At 40.0% G+C, this 15,409-nt stretch overlaps 1 protein-coding gene across 1 annotated transcript in view; it reads right to left on the minus strand.

Moving 5' to 3' along the window:
• LOC138983553 (receptor for retinol uptake stra6-like) overlaps positions 1-15,409 on the minus strand; it is a 61,931-nt gene that overhangs the window by 5,089 nt on the left and 41,433 nt on the right. The window contains exons 14-16 of the mRNA XM_070356823.1: positions 13,045-13,093; positions 7,873-7,987; positions 1,642-1,743 (exon numbers count right to left, since the gene is read on the minus strand). Coding sequence (XP_070212924.1) covers positions 1,642-1,743; positions 7,873-7,987; positions 13,045-13,093 — 266 coding nt within the window. The remainder of the gene's footprint in view (positions 1-1,641; positions 1,744-7,872; positions 7,988-13,044; positions 13,094-15,409) is intronic.

A 15,409-nucleotide genomic window follows, 5' to 3' on the forward strand; every position in this document is an offset into this window, starting at 1 on the left:
CGTCGACCCAGTGGTCTTTTAAGGGGGCAGATATAGAGAATACTACATGGCTTGCTGTGTCGTATCATATTTACACGAGTTGCTTTTTTAAATATTGAACTGCGAGCGAAAGCGAGCTTTTCAATACTTGAAAAAGCAACTCGTGTAAATCTGGTACGACACCGCAAGCCATGTAGTATTCTGTCTATCCTACATACTGTACTTACGTGTGTTTTATTCCAAAGGTAAGGCGTCCGCTCCGTGATCGGGAGGTCGTGGGTTCGAACCCCGGCCGGGTCATACCTAAGACTTTAAAATTGGCAATCTAGTGGCTGCTCCGCCTGGCGTCTGGCATTATGGGATTAGTGCTAGGACTGGTTGGTCCGGTGTCAGAATAATGTGACTGGGTGAGACATGAAGCCTGTGCTGCGACTTCTGTCTTGTGTGTGGCGCACGTTATATGTCAAAGCAGCACCGCCCTGATAATATGGCCCTTCGTGGTCGGCTGGGCGTTAAGCAAACAAACAAACAAACAAACTCAAAAGGTCCCGCAGTCGAGGCGTACACATTGAAGACGCTTCTTTTGGAACCTCGATCTCTTCCAAAGCCTCGTGCAATATTTCACGTCAAAGCAAAGAAACGTCACTTTAGAAAGTATAGCCTAACTTGCTAGTTCTAAAAACTCTTCCAGGGAAAACATCATAATGACGTTTGTCTCGGTGATTTTTGCGTCATAAGCAGTAAAAAAGCAGGCGCCTGCCAGGCTAATTTGACACGACACGACACGTGTGGTTTGAAGGATATTGTTATCTAATGAGTGGTCTTTCTCACGTATGTAGGATAACAGATATATAAGTTCATTATTTGTAGCATACATTTGTTTTCTGTCTGTCTACTAAAACGACCATTGGGTCGACGTACTACTAACTGTAACGTTTTGTTGTGTGAATAAGGCACAAAAAAAAGGTCTGTTTACGGTAACATAGGCCAAAAAAATAGGGTCGGTAGGTCGGAATTTTTTGTTTTTTTTCCAAAAAACCATATTTTTACGTTATTTTTTTTTCCCTAAATGCCAAAAAAAAGTCTAGGGTCGCGCGGAAAAAATAAGGTCGGTCGGGTTACCGTAAAGAGACTAATGTGTTTTTTTTTGCCTAACAAACGTTCTAATAACCTACAATTCTAGTTTTTTGATTCAGACATGAGAATAGAAAATGGTCAAAAAGAAGGAAATAAGATTTGACAAATCTTATATAACACAACATTTTGAAAATGTTTTCCGTTACAATGATGTAATTGAAGAAGGAACACGTATTTACACATTAGGAGTGTTGCTTACAGCTATAAAGTTAATATACTGTGCTGATTATCAGACATGAACACCTAGAGAGGTTCAAAACGAGGAATTCCTCCAGAAGGAGGAGGATTCTCATGCCTGTATTCAGGTCTGGCGAAATGTATGTTGTTTAGTGACAACAACTTGAGTTACGAGAAATAGCGACCCCTAAATATAACAGCCTTAGTGTGGTATATGTACTGCCAAATGTCAGGCAAATCGACCAATGAGCACTGGGGTGACAAGAGATCAAACGTCCCTTCCCCGGGTACCGGGTCCTTATTGGCATTGGCAGGAACGCTCAGCCAAGCTATGACACACGCACTTACCTATTGTTGAGCGCCAGGTACACGCCCCTGCCCTGGAGGAAGAAATACTTGGCGAGCAGAAGCTGTACCAGGGCCACGATGACAGCCGTCAGGACAACAGGCCTGCAAAAAAAGTGTATTTTTATAAAATGGATCCCCCCCTTCCCCCCCCCCCCTCCCCCCAGTTTAAAACTCCCTCCTTTTTAAAACCTGATTTTCACAGATTTGTTGAGGTGTTACAATAAGGGGGGTTCCACTGTACCAAGAACAGGTTATAGCTGCCGAGATGGGAAACAGATCAGTGAATTGTTCGAGTACATGTTGTTATTATCCCAAGCGCTTATGTGTATGGCATCCCGCAGTGGGGCACTGCGGTTATGAAATTAAAGGCCCCTCCTGTTTTTGGAACCGCAGGAGCTTTCTAGTTTGCTGTTAGGTAGATTTTTGGTTCCTCTTTCCTGTCATGCTCTCTTTTTCTTCATGAATTCTTTTCTTTTTTCTGCCTTCTTGCTCATTCACCTGTATTTTTTCCAAAAATCTCTTCTCTTGCCGCTTGTCTCGCGATTCATGTATAGTTTAATCTGTTAGTGTTCTGATGTAAGTCCAGCAGTAGATAGGTTAAGCCTATTTTAACATACTGGAAACTGGTAATCTTCCAGTAGGTATTAATTTAGTTTTACTAAAGCCTGCTGGGACACAAGTAATGGGTTAGTGCATTTGTAAACAGGAATCGCTTGACAAGTGGCCCCCTTCATCCCCCCCCTTCCTCGTCCTGATATGGCTCTGCGTAGTCGGCTGGACGTTAAGCAACAAATAAACAAAAAAAAATGTGTATGGCAGTGTGTGCCCGAGTTTGAAACCATGTGTGTTTGAGTGTGTGGATGTTGATACCCCTTGTACACACAAAAAAAGCCAATACCTTGGCCACAAAGTCACCAAGCACACACATTCTCTGACATAAATGTAAGATAAACGACCTGAGAAAATATATATAGTGGGTGACCTTCAATTTTTAAAGACAATTTGTGATGAATGCAAATAGATGAAAATAAGTTCATTGGGTTTAATGCAGAGTAGAAGGAAAAAAACCTACATGTACAACAAAGCTAAACTTGTTCCGCAGGAACCTTCTGGGTTCCAGAACAAAAGACAAGTCGCGTAAGGCGAAAATACAATATTTAGTCAAGTAGCTGTCGAACTCACAGAATGAAACTGAACGCAATGCAACGCAGCAAGACCGTATACTCGTAGTCCACCGCTCACGGCATAGGCAGTGAAATTGACAAGAAGAGCGGGGTAGTAGTTGCGCTAAGAAGGATAGCACGCTTTTCTGTACCTCTCTTTGTTTTAACTTTCTGAGCGTGTTTTTAATCCAAACATATCATATCTATATGTTTTTGGAATCAGGAACCGACAAGGAATAAGATGAAAGTGTTTTTAAATTGATTTGGACAATTTAATTTTGATAATAATTTTTATATATTTAATTTTCAGAGCTTGTTTTTAATCCGAATATAACATATTTATATGTTTTTGGAATCAGCAAATGATGGAGAATAAGATAAACGTAAATTTGAATCGTTTTATAAATGTTTATTTTTTTTTACAATTTTCCGATTTTTAATGACCAAAGTCATTAATTAATTTTTAAGCCACCAAGCTAAAATGCAATACCGAACCCCGGGCTTCGTCGAAGATTACTTGACCAAAATTTCAACCAATTTGGTTGAAAAATGAGGGCGTGACAGTGCCGCCTCAACTTTCACGAAAAGCCGGATATGACGTCATCAAAGACATTTATCAAAAAAATGAAAAAAACTTTCGGGGATTTCATACCCAGGAACTCTCATGTCAAATTTCATAAAGATCGTACTGTACCTCTCTTCGTTTTAAGTTTCTGAGCGTGTTTTTAATCCAAACATATCATATCTATATGTTTTTGGAATCAGGAACCGACAAGGAATAAGATGAAATAGTTTTTAAAACGATTTCGGAAATTTAATTTTAATCATAATTTTTATATTTTTAATTTTCAGAGCTTGTTTTTAATCCAAATATAACATATGTATATGTTTTTGGAATCAGAAAATGACGAAGAATAGGATGAAATTGTGTTTGGATCGTTTAATAAAAATTTTTTTTTTAATTACAAGTTTCCGATTTTTAATGACCAAACTCACTCATTAGTTTTTAAACCACCAAGCTGAAATGCAATACCAAACCCCGGGCTTTGTCGAAGATTGCTTTGCAAACATTTCAATCAATTTAATTGAAAAATGAGGGTGTGACAGTGCCGCCTCAACTTTTACAAAAAGCCGGATATGACGTCATCAAAGGTATTTATCTAAAAAATGAAAAAAACGTCCGGGGATATCATACCCAGGAACTCTCATGTCAAATGTCATAAATATCGGCCCAGTAGTTTAGTCTGAATCGCTCTACACACACACAGACAGACAGACAGACAGACAGACAGACAGACAGACACACACATACACCACGACCCTCGTCTCGATTCCCCCCTCTATGTTAAAACATTTCGTCAAAACTTGTTTAAATGTAAAAATACACGCTCATACGTACGTATGTTACGCGTGATTGTTCTGAAAAGTGACTATTACATGATTGTTCTGAAAAGTGACTATTACATGATTGTTCTGAAAGTCTACTAGTTATTTTATCGTAATCATGTAAGCCCTCATACGTGATTGTTCTGAAAGCTTACTAATTTACATGATTGTTCTGAAGTGAGTTGATCCGTCTCTCCACTCCCTTTATTTTAGGTGTAGGGGGTGGGGGAGGTTTGTTCATATCAACTGACACTTTATCAAACCATTTGAATAATTCATATACAAAATTCTGGTGGTTGCTGTGTAATAAAAAAACAAGTGTCACTGAAAACAGAGATGTGCTAATAAATTTAGCTTTCATGTGTGTGTATGTGTGGTGTGTGTGTGCGTATGTACTCAGTGCACTGGCGTCGGAAACTGGGGGGGGGGGGGGGGGGGGCAAGCTGCTGTTCCTGGGGTGGAGGGGGAGGGGGGGTAAACATGTCTTTTTGCCCCCCCCCCCATATTTAGGATGACAAAAATATTCAGAGAGAGAGAGAGAGAGAGAGAGAGAAGAGAGAGAGAGAGAGAGAGAGAGAGAGAGAGGGAGAGAGAGAGAGAGAGAGAGAGAGTGTGAGCGAGAGAGAGAGAGAGAGAGAGAGAGAGAGAGAGAGAGAGAGAGAGAGAGAGAGAGAGTTGATAAACAAAATACCCCCCCACACACACACAAAAAGAAGTATAATTATTGTCTCGCGTGCAAGAACTTTATTGCCCAGACTCCCCACCCATCTCGCAACCCCGGCCATCTCCTCACGTCTCTCATCCCCTCTCCACTTGAATTTTTAGTTCATAAAAAAAAATAAAAGTTTCATTTGTATTCATGCATTCTACACTGCCCACCCCATCCCACCCTGAATAACTGTACATATTTTAATGGTTGATGGTGTGTGTGTTAGTGACTTTAAGTCTCCGTGTGTGTGAATGAGTGTATGTGCGCCTTGAGTCGCCTGTTGGTGAGATATGTGCGCGTTATAAATATTCGTATTATTATTATTATTATTATTTGTGAACATTATTTGTTGTGCCTTTCGTCTTTAAAGGGGCAAAAAATAGCTTCCATTTTCCCTCTTTGCCATGCCTTTCGATCCATTTTGGTGACCTAGCCACCTAAGCATGGCAAAGAGGGAAAATCAAAAGTTTCTATGTGTCCCCTTAAACCTGTAAATAGAATTTTGAGTTGGGAATACTCAAGAAGAATCATTACATTTTTGAAGATAATAACAAATTTTTGTCTTTGGACATTTAATTTGAATTTTGAGTTGAGAACAATAAAGAAGACATGTTCAATGTATGAAACGTATTACTTGTTGAGTTTGTATTCATTGGGCGGGGGTATAAATATCAGTGTATGTGCGCCTTGAGTCGCCTGTTGGTGAGATATGTGCGCGTTATAAATATTCGTATTATTATTATTATTATTTGTGAAAATTATTTGTTGTGCTTTTCGTCTTTAAAGGGGCTAAAAATAGCTTCCATTTTCTCTCTTTGCCATGCCTTTCGATCCATTTTGGTGACCTAGCCACCTAAGCATGGCAAAGAGGGAAAATCAAAAGTTTCTATGTGTCCCATTAAACCTGTAATTAGAATTTTGAGTTGGGAATACTCAAGAAGAATCATTACATTTTTGAAGATAATAACAAATTTTTGTCTTTGGACATTTAATTTGAATTTTGAGTTGAGAACAATAAAGAAGACATGTTCAATGTATGAAACGTATTACTTGTTGAGTTTGTATTCATTGGGCGGGGGTATAAATATCAATTTTACTTAAGATTTAGTATCATTGTATCAAAATATTGTTCCATTTACATACAGATATACACACAGACAGACGGACAAAGTGAATCCAGTATACCCCCTCCAACTTCATTGGGCTGGGGTATAAATATCAATATCACTAAAGATTTAGTATCATTGTATCAAAATATTGTTCCATATACATACAGACATACATACAGACAGATGGACAAAGTGAATCCAGTATACCCCCCTCCAACTTCGTTGGGCTGGGGTATACATATTGTTCCATATCTGACAACATTTCACGGGTGAAGCAAGTTTACCTTTAGTAGAGTTTCAGAACAATCATGTAAATTAGTAAGCTTTCAGAACAATCACGTATGAGGGCTTACATGTTTACGATGAAATAAATAGTAAGCTTTCAGAACAATCACGTATGAGGGCTTACATGTTTACGATGAAATAAATAGTAGACTTTCAGAACAATCATGTAATAGTCACTTTTCAGAACAATCACGCGTAACATACGTATAATCAACTCTTAAAACAGCATGCAGCATCAATATCACAGAATGGAAAATGCAATGCTTGTATACGAGCGTATTTGAAAAAGGTATAACACTCTCCTTACGATGTGTTATCCCTGACAGTCCTTATGGGCAGAATATACCTGCGCAGCTTCAGCGGAACAGACGACGCACTGCCTATTATTTATGCCGCGATAGGGATTATGACGAGTACTTGGCCTGTTTTCCTTTCATGCAACGTGTAGCGGGCTGGGATAATGTGCAGTGCGTTGTCGGTTTTGCTGAAGTTACATATGTGAGCGGAGCCCCTTACCTTAGGTACACAGAAGCGTCTGCTGGATGGCAAGCGTTGGTAGTACTGAGCAAGTAAATGTGTCTTGTCATTCACAATCCCTCCAGCCTTTCGCACAACTCTTTATTCATACAGCTCAGTCGAACTCAACTGTCTCTCTTCCCACAATCTTGCTACACATTCTCATCACTCTGTCCACGATATTTCTGTTTTGGATGCTCTAGCCACCAAACCAGCGGACACACCCAAAACCAATCACAGACTCGATAACACTTCTGTAAAAAATGCATAACACCTTTGGGTTAATATCAAGGGTTCTCATTTTCTTTAGACAGTACACCCGTAACAGACATTTTGTTGTGAGCGGATTCTGTGTTGGTATTAAAATTCAGCTGGTTGCCAATGACTGTACCAGGTACAGTTATTCATTCATGCAGTCAGTCATACAACATGAAGATGCAAGACATACCGCAACAGGGACTGGTCATTCACTCATTCAATCATACACAATGAAGATGCAAGACATACCACAACAGGGACTGGTATTCATTAAGTCAATCATACAAAATGAAGATGCAAGACATACCACAGCAGGGACTGGTCATTCACTCATTCAATCATACAACATGAAGATGCCAGACATACCACAGCAGGGACTGGTCATTCACTCATTCAATCATACAACATGAAGATGCCAGGCATCCCACAGGAGGGACTGGTCATTCCCTCATTCAATCATACAAAATGAAGATGCAAAACATACCACAGCAGGGACTGGTATTCATTCACTCATTCAATCATACAACATGAAGATGCAAGACATATTACAAGAGGGACCGGTCATTCACTCATTCAATCATACAACATGAAGATGCAAGACATACCACAACAGGGACCGGTCATTCACTCATTCAATCATACAACATGAAGATGCAAGACATACCACAACAGGGACCGGTCATTTACTCATTCAATCATACAACATGACGATGCCAGACATACCACAGGAGGTTGTCAATGACTGTACCTGGTACTGGTATTCATCCACTCATTTAATCATACAAGATGAAGATTCAAGACGTACCATAACAGTTCCAGAAGCAAGATGATCCACTTGTTGACGTCGTTCATGATGAGAAGAATGACGATGGCCAACACGAATGTTAACAGGAACAGGATTAAGCCCTGCAGAACGTAGCCTGAAACACGCACGACAAAACACTTCTTAAAGACATAATAACACAAGAACATTATAATAACGTATTATGTTATATGTACCCCCACTACAATTTCTTCATGTGAGATAATAAAGTTAATTTGATTTGATTTGATTTGATGACAACAGTACTTTAATGTCGATTAAATGGGTACATTAAAGATGCAGTGCTGGTCACGATAATGGCTGAAGCAACGATTTATCTTTTTGTCGCAGATTACGATATAAACAGTCGAAATCTTTACACAACTATCTCACAGGTGACTAACTATACCTTTAGTGTTGCCAGCCAAACAAAACGGCATGCGGTTAGTCAGTTCGCATCTCCCGCCAAAATATAATTAACATTTCCCGTGATCACGTTCTGGGGCTGAAGGCTATGTGCAGCATGCCAAAATGGACCCACATACCATATTTTACAATTCTCTTACGTAATCAAACACAATGTCTTGACGTGAAGTAGCCAAGATAGAAATAATTCTCCCCATCGCAGATACGAATAGATTTCCATGTTGGCTTTTGACGTAAATAGTTCACGTGCGGGATCTGATGTGAGCCTGATCGAGGACCACGCTTTCCTGCCAGGTCACAGAAATTGCAACTTTCGACTCCTTGCAAGAAGGTCTATGAAACTTGGTATAATTTCAAATAAATAAATACCTGAGGGAGCCCTGGGAGCTCCGTGCACATTGAAGTGTCAAGGACAGTAACTTTTAAATGAAAATGTTGCTTTGACGCATCCAATCGTATACGATTATAAGGCACACATTTAATCAGAATTGTTGAGACTTTCATTCAACTATAAGATAAAAATACATACCTTATCATATTATAACAAAACGCAAGAAACAGTTGAACAGCCGTTTTGTTCCCACCTAGCCAACAAAAGCAACATAAGGTTTTCGCTTGTACAAACCTAATTACCCTGTGAAGCATCTCTTCCGCGCTAATAATTAAGGCAGGCTGGAATGTGTCCATCGCTGAAGGGAGAGCATGTTACTTGGGCGAAACGAATGTGGCGGGAGAGCCATATTTGTAGAAAGTTTAATGTTATAAAATTAGATATTGAAGGTTTAGAACAGTCATGGCATACAGAGTCAATCTGTCACGCTATCGCTGTCCGCAGCTTTCAAAAGAAGAGAGAATAATTGGTATCGTAACCAAAAGTAGACGACGCAAGGGAGGTAATTCCCTTTTCAGTTCAGTGTTGGTGGCCATTTGTGTGGCGCGGACACGATTTACCGGCATACAGGTTAATAAACATTGGTGAAACTTGACAAATGTCAAGTTGAATGACAAGAGATTGGATGAAAGTTATCTAATGGATGTAATTTAGTGACCATAAGATGTTATTTTGGTTAATAATGTTACAGGAATGTGATGATTGTTCGTAGTATTGGGAACAACGATCGCCGGACGAAGTTATCGTTGGATCAAAAAGGATAGGAATCGTAAAAGAGAGGAGAGACAAGGTTTCTTATCTACAACTCTCACGGTTTTCCGCCGGGTAAACAAACATACAATCCACACAATAGGAAAACTGCTACACTAATATAAAGACATGTAATTATAATCTGGGTTACCCAGAATCCGATGTGACCTGAAACAAGTTATTTGATGCGGAAGGTCGAACAACACTCTAAAAAGTGTTTCATCATGGTGCCTAATTATTTTGATTTCCTTCATGAGGCCATGTAAAACAAGAAATTCCTCCGAGGTAGGAAAAACACCCCCGTTGGTCAAAGGGAAATAACCATTCTCACTGCCACCAACTGAGAAGGTTATTTCCCTTTGACCATTAATATGTCCCGCTATAAGTCCTTGTAGAATCTTAATCCACCAATAACTCCCTAACCGTGTGTTTGACTGGTCCCAATTTTTGTAAGGACCGTCTCAGGAATGTATAGGCCCATTGCAGAAACTCAAGTTAACAACAGCATTTCTACTCGGCGCGCGCGGTATGAGAATCACGGGTCGTAACTCTCTGGAATTGGTCATCCGCCGCCATGTTGGATGCCTTGCACGATCTCTGACAGTGCTTGAGCGTTGGGTGGCGACTCGACAAAAGTAAAAATGACACGTTGTGTGGCCAAAAACTGCAGTCAGCAGGCACACTTTAGGATCCCTAAAGTTGTTTACCATCAGGGTGACAACTGGAAGGAAGTTACTGAGCGGAGAAGACGATTATAACTGGTTATTTTTTGCTGTGTGCAGTGCGCTAATCAACAATTGTCCATCGGTTGTGCCTTTAGAGTGAACACTGTGATAGGATGCTTTGAAAATTATACTTTGCAGTAGTTACCTGAGCTGCATTGTACCTCATTTGCCTGTCTTGAGAGCTTTATCTTGTGAATTTTGGTGCACTGTCTGCATGGTAATTTGAGATAAAGAATAAATAAATGAATATAATAATGTATTCTTGCTTTACTTTTTATGTTGTGCTGTTGTGTTAAAAAGGCAGATCCCCTTTGGACTCATGCATGCACAGTTTTCTTCATTTTGTCTGCATACACAGTGAAATACGCAAAAAGAACAAGAGTGCAATGAAGAAAACTAACAAAGACGGCATCCAATATGGCGGCGCGAAGAGAGTATGAGCGGAGTTGTGCCCCTTAGGGCTAAAGCTAGCCGATCCATTTGATAACGTCACGCCGAGTAAGAAGAATGAATTGGACCTATAGAACCTGTTCACCAAGTTTGGTGACGATCGGTCTGTTCATTCTTGAGATCTATATGCGAACACAAACACACAAACAAACAAACAAACACATCGACCGAATCCTATACACACCCCTATACCGGGGGTGTAATAACGTGCTTACTAAGCCAAGTGTAACTGATTTATATCAATGGGCGCCATTACTTAAAGGGTCAGCGCAGGGGTCACATCACAGCATTGCTGAAGCAACGATTTGTCTTTTTGTCGCAGATTACGATATAAACAGCCAAAAGCGTTACGCCTTAATTAATGTATCTTCAGTGTTGCCACCCAAACGAAACTGTATGCGGTTTGCCAGTTCGCATCTCCCGCCCAAATATAATTAACATTTCACGTGAACACAATCTGGGCTGAAGGCTGTGTGCCGTATTATAATAATATATAACAAGAAGAGCAAACGCTCGATCGAGTCACTTTCGCAGTTCTGAATATTATATGAGGCATCAGATGGACAGGAAGAAATTGCTATTCACAACACAATGAGTCACGTTCACATAAAATTTGAGCCCGGTCACTTTTATAGTTTCCGAGAAAAGCCCAACGTTAAGTTGTGTGTTGCCGAACAGAAAAGGCTAGTTATCTCCCTTGTTTTTTCTGATAACGTTCGTAAAAGGCTACAGATGTAAATACTTTGATGTAAAGAATAATCCTACAAAGTTTCAATCACATCCGATGAACTTTGTCAAAGATATAAAATGTCTAATTTTTCCTTTGACGCTGACCTGTGACCTTAAAAAAGGTCAAAGGTCAACGAAACCATCGTTAAAGTGTAGAGGTCATTGGAGGTCACGACTAAACAAAATATGAGCCCGATCGCTTTGATAGTTTCCGAGAAAAGATATAAAATGTCTAATTTTTCCTTTGACGCTGACCTGTGACCTTGAAAAAGGTCAAAGGTCAACGAAACCATCGTTAAAGTGTAGAGGTCATTGGAGGTCACGACTAAACAAAATATGAGCCCGATCGCTTTGATAGTTTCCGAGAAAAGTCCAACGTTAAGGTGGTGTCTACGGACGGCCGGCCGGACGGCCGGACGGCCGGCCGGCCGGACAGACTAACACTGACCGATTACATAGAGTCACATTTTCTCAAGTGACTCAATAATAAATGAGCATTTATATAGCGCAACATCATAACTTTACAATTATGCTCTTTGCGCTTGACACATTTAAAATTAAAACACAGTTATACAAGCATTTACATCAACATTCATAGTCAACAACGCGTAATTAAAAGCATACACCATCAAACATACATTACAAAAAAATTCTTCCACTAACTAAGTAATAAAAACATAAATAAAATAGGTAGTGAAAACAAGAAAATACCAGCTGAATACCCTTAATCAAACAAAACATGTTATCAACAATACCGAAAACAGCCCTAGATGTTTCTATACATTATCACATTATCACTAAAACAACAAATACACTACATGTAGCCTACTGATGGACTGAGAAAACAAAATCAGGGGTTGTATTTCTTGAAGAGGTGTGTTTTAAGTGCTCGCTTGAATGCTTGGGGTGACTGAGAGTGGCGGATGTGAAAGGGGAGAGAATTCCATTGTGTGGGTGCGCAGAAAGTGAAACTGCGTTGTCCGTATGTTTTGGTTTTGGTGTGTGGAATGGTAAGGATGCGGCAGTCAGAAGAGACACGGAGTTGCCTTGCTGGAGAATAGACGGTGAAGAGTTCAGAGAAGTAAGCAGGAGACGAGCCAGAAAAGAAGTTAAAGCAGAGGGTGGACAGTTTGTAGTCAATGCGGGCTTGAATAGGTAACCAGTGCAGTGTGCGAAGAAGTGGTGTTGCGTGATCTCGTTTTCGTGCTTTGAGAATGAGGCGTGCTGCCGAGTTTTGGACTTTTTGTAGTTTATGCAGGAGGTACAGGGGACAGCCAGAGAGAAGAGAGTTGCAGTAGTCAAGTTTAGAAAGAACAAAGGCACAGATGGACCCAAAATGGACCCAAATACCATCTTTTACAATTGTCTTACGTCATCATCCACAAAGTATTGACGTAAAGTACCCAAAATAGAAAGAATTCACCCTCTCGCCGAGAATAATAGACTTCCATATTGGCTTTTGCGGGACCTGATGTGAACCTGGTCGAGGGTGACTCATTCCTGACGAAAGCCGTCCAAAATTAATTCGTAAAAGATTTGCAGTTTTTGACTCCTTGCATGAAAGTCAATGAAACTTGGTATTTTTTTCAAACGGATAGCTGCCTGAGGCATGACTTAAAGCCTTAGGTCCAGTAACTTTGAATACTGAAATGGTGTGTGTACGTGTACCGAATTGACAATATTGTATTGCGTTAGAAAACTTACTCCAAATAATGTATCCAACTTGGAAGCCCGCATACTTGATGCTGTTAACCTGTGAGAAATGTAGATACATATCGCATTAAATCTCTGTCTGCCTTTTGAAATGGTTTGCAATGCTCACCTGAATCAACAATAAATACCAAGAAAGTGTAGTTATTTGAACGGGTAATTGTCTATAAAACGAAACATAGTAATACATCTACTTATATAGCGTTTATATGAAATGTGTGTTTGAATGAATTTAATGTTTATTGTACATTCTATTAATAATTATTGGCAAAGTTGAAAAACAAAGGAATTCTGTACTCACCGATACAAGGACAGAATAATACACATGTACGCTTAATGGCAAAACAAAACAAAACAAAATAAATATAGACGTTTCAAGAACTAACCTTTCTTATTTTTCTATTCTGAATGCTGGAACGTTAGCAGTCGGACTGGTTTGGATTTCATGCTGTGCAAAGATATCCTAATGTTTATGATTACCAGAAACGTGGGCATTAAGATTGGAGGCGGCTTGTTTTTGTTTTCAAAAATCTATGGTCATCCACAAGTCACTGACTAGTCATGCTAATGTAAACTGTATAGAGGTTCCAGTCTAACACACATGCAAACACAGGTAGCTACAATGTAAAGATTGGATTGGATTGGATTGGATAAGATTTACAGTCCAGTGAGGTTACCCTCATGGAAATTCGGGCTGCTTTCTCCCCGGGGAAAGCGAGCTGCCATACATACGGCGCTACCCATATTTTTTTTTTCCTGCATGCGTGTATTCATGTTTCCTGAGACTTAATGCCGTGTGAGATGGAATTTTTTTACTTTTATTCCAAGTCCCACGGGTATTTGATGGACATACAATGCCTATACAATTTTGCCAGGAAAGACCCTTTTGTCAATCGTGGGATCTTTAACGTGCACACCCCAATGTAGTGTACACGAAGGGACCTCGGTTTTTTGTCTCATCCGAAAGACTAGCACTTGAACCCACCACCTAGGTTAGGAAAGGGGGGAGAAAAGTGCGGCCTGACCCAGGCCTGAACACGCAACCTCTCGCTTCCGAGCGCAAGTGCGTTACCACTCGGCCACCCAGTCCTCTGATAAAGGCATAACCAGGCTATGGAGTAATAATATTACTATTCTGATAGACACGTGGAGGAATTCGGGAGTTGTGATCGGATCATCTCACACAGCCCCATTTCGGCGATTATTCCATAATTATTTCTATGGAAGTCGTCCAATATCGTTTATGTTTACATGAACAAAACTACACGTGGTTCCGGTGTAGGATCCGGTCCGGTCCCCCCTCTGAAGTAGTCCCCCGGGGGACCAATTCGTGGCAAAAACTGCTCTAAAATGGTCCCCCCTTAGACATCCAGCCTCGTTTTTCTTAGGCATTCAAGCCATTTTCAATCTATATATCTTCGTCTGATCCGGTATTATGTAGTGCACAGACAGCAATCTCTTTGTTTGACTATATTTTGCAGAAAATAAAATAGATCTGATTTATAATGCCGTTCAAAAGAAAAATCACATGAAATAAAATGAATAATAAATAAATACTGATAAGAAGAAATGAAACCAGTCTCTGATTCTTTCCTTTCTTTTCTCTAAAATTGCTGGTAACATTACTAACATTGTAACAAGAAAAACGAGGCTGGATGTCTAAGGGGAGACCATTAAAGAGCAGTTTTTGCCACGAATTGGTCCCCCGGGGGACTACTTCAGAGGGGGGACCGGACCGGATCCTACACCGGTTCAACGCAGAACAGACGGTCTTTTCACCTCTATCAGTCAATCGAAGACATAATTCTTCTGACCAATGCTTGCCAACGCTATAGATGGTGATAGAATACTCGAATTTGCTTATTTCCGACAGAACATGACATAGTAATAGAATTTATGTCCTTGAGCAAAAGGAAAAATGTCTGAAATGAAAAAGTGTCGAGCGTGACAAAGGACGTCACCGCATTGCCAAGTCTGTGAAACGCGCGCGTGCGTGTTTACCTCACTTGAAATATGAATTTCAGTTAATCAAAAAGGAGAAACAGTGTTTCGCTCTTCTTCATCGTCAGTTTGGTATTGGTTGTTTCTTTAACAAGCGAAACACATCAAACTTGACGTTGTGTTGAGTATGAATTCCGCTGCGTTATTCGACCGCGAGAGGGCAGGGAAGTGTGTACACAGCAATACACATGCGCGAAAAAAGTTCGTCTGCTCTCGTCAGAAAACAGCCGTATCGAAGCAAAAACTTACATTTTCAATAAATCAATCAATATGAGGCTTATATCGCGCGTATTCCGTGGGTACAGTTCTAAGCGCAGGGATTTATTTATTTTTTTTAAAGTTTTTATTTTTTTTTTAT

Source organism: Littorina saxatilis, linkage group LG13 (genome assembly GCF_037325665.1).
Source record: "Littorina saxatilis isolate snail1 linkage group LG13, US_GU_Lsax_2.0, whole genome shotgun sequence".
NCBI lineage: Eukaryota > Metazoa > Mollusca > Gastropoda > Littorinimorpha > Littorinidae > Littorina > Littorina saxatilis.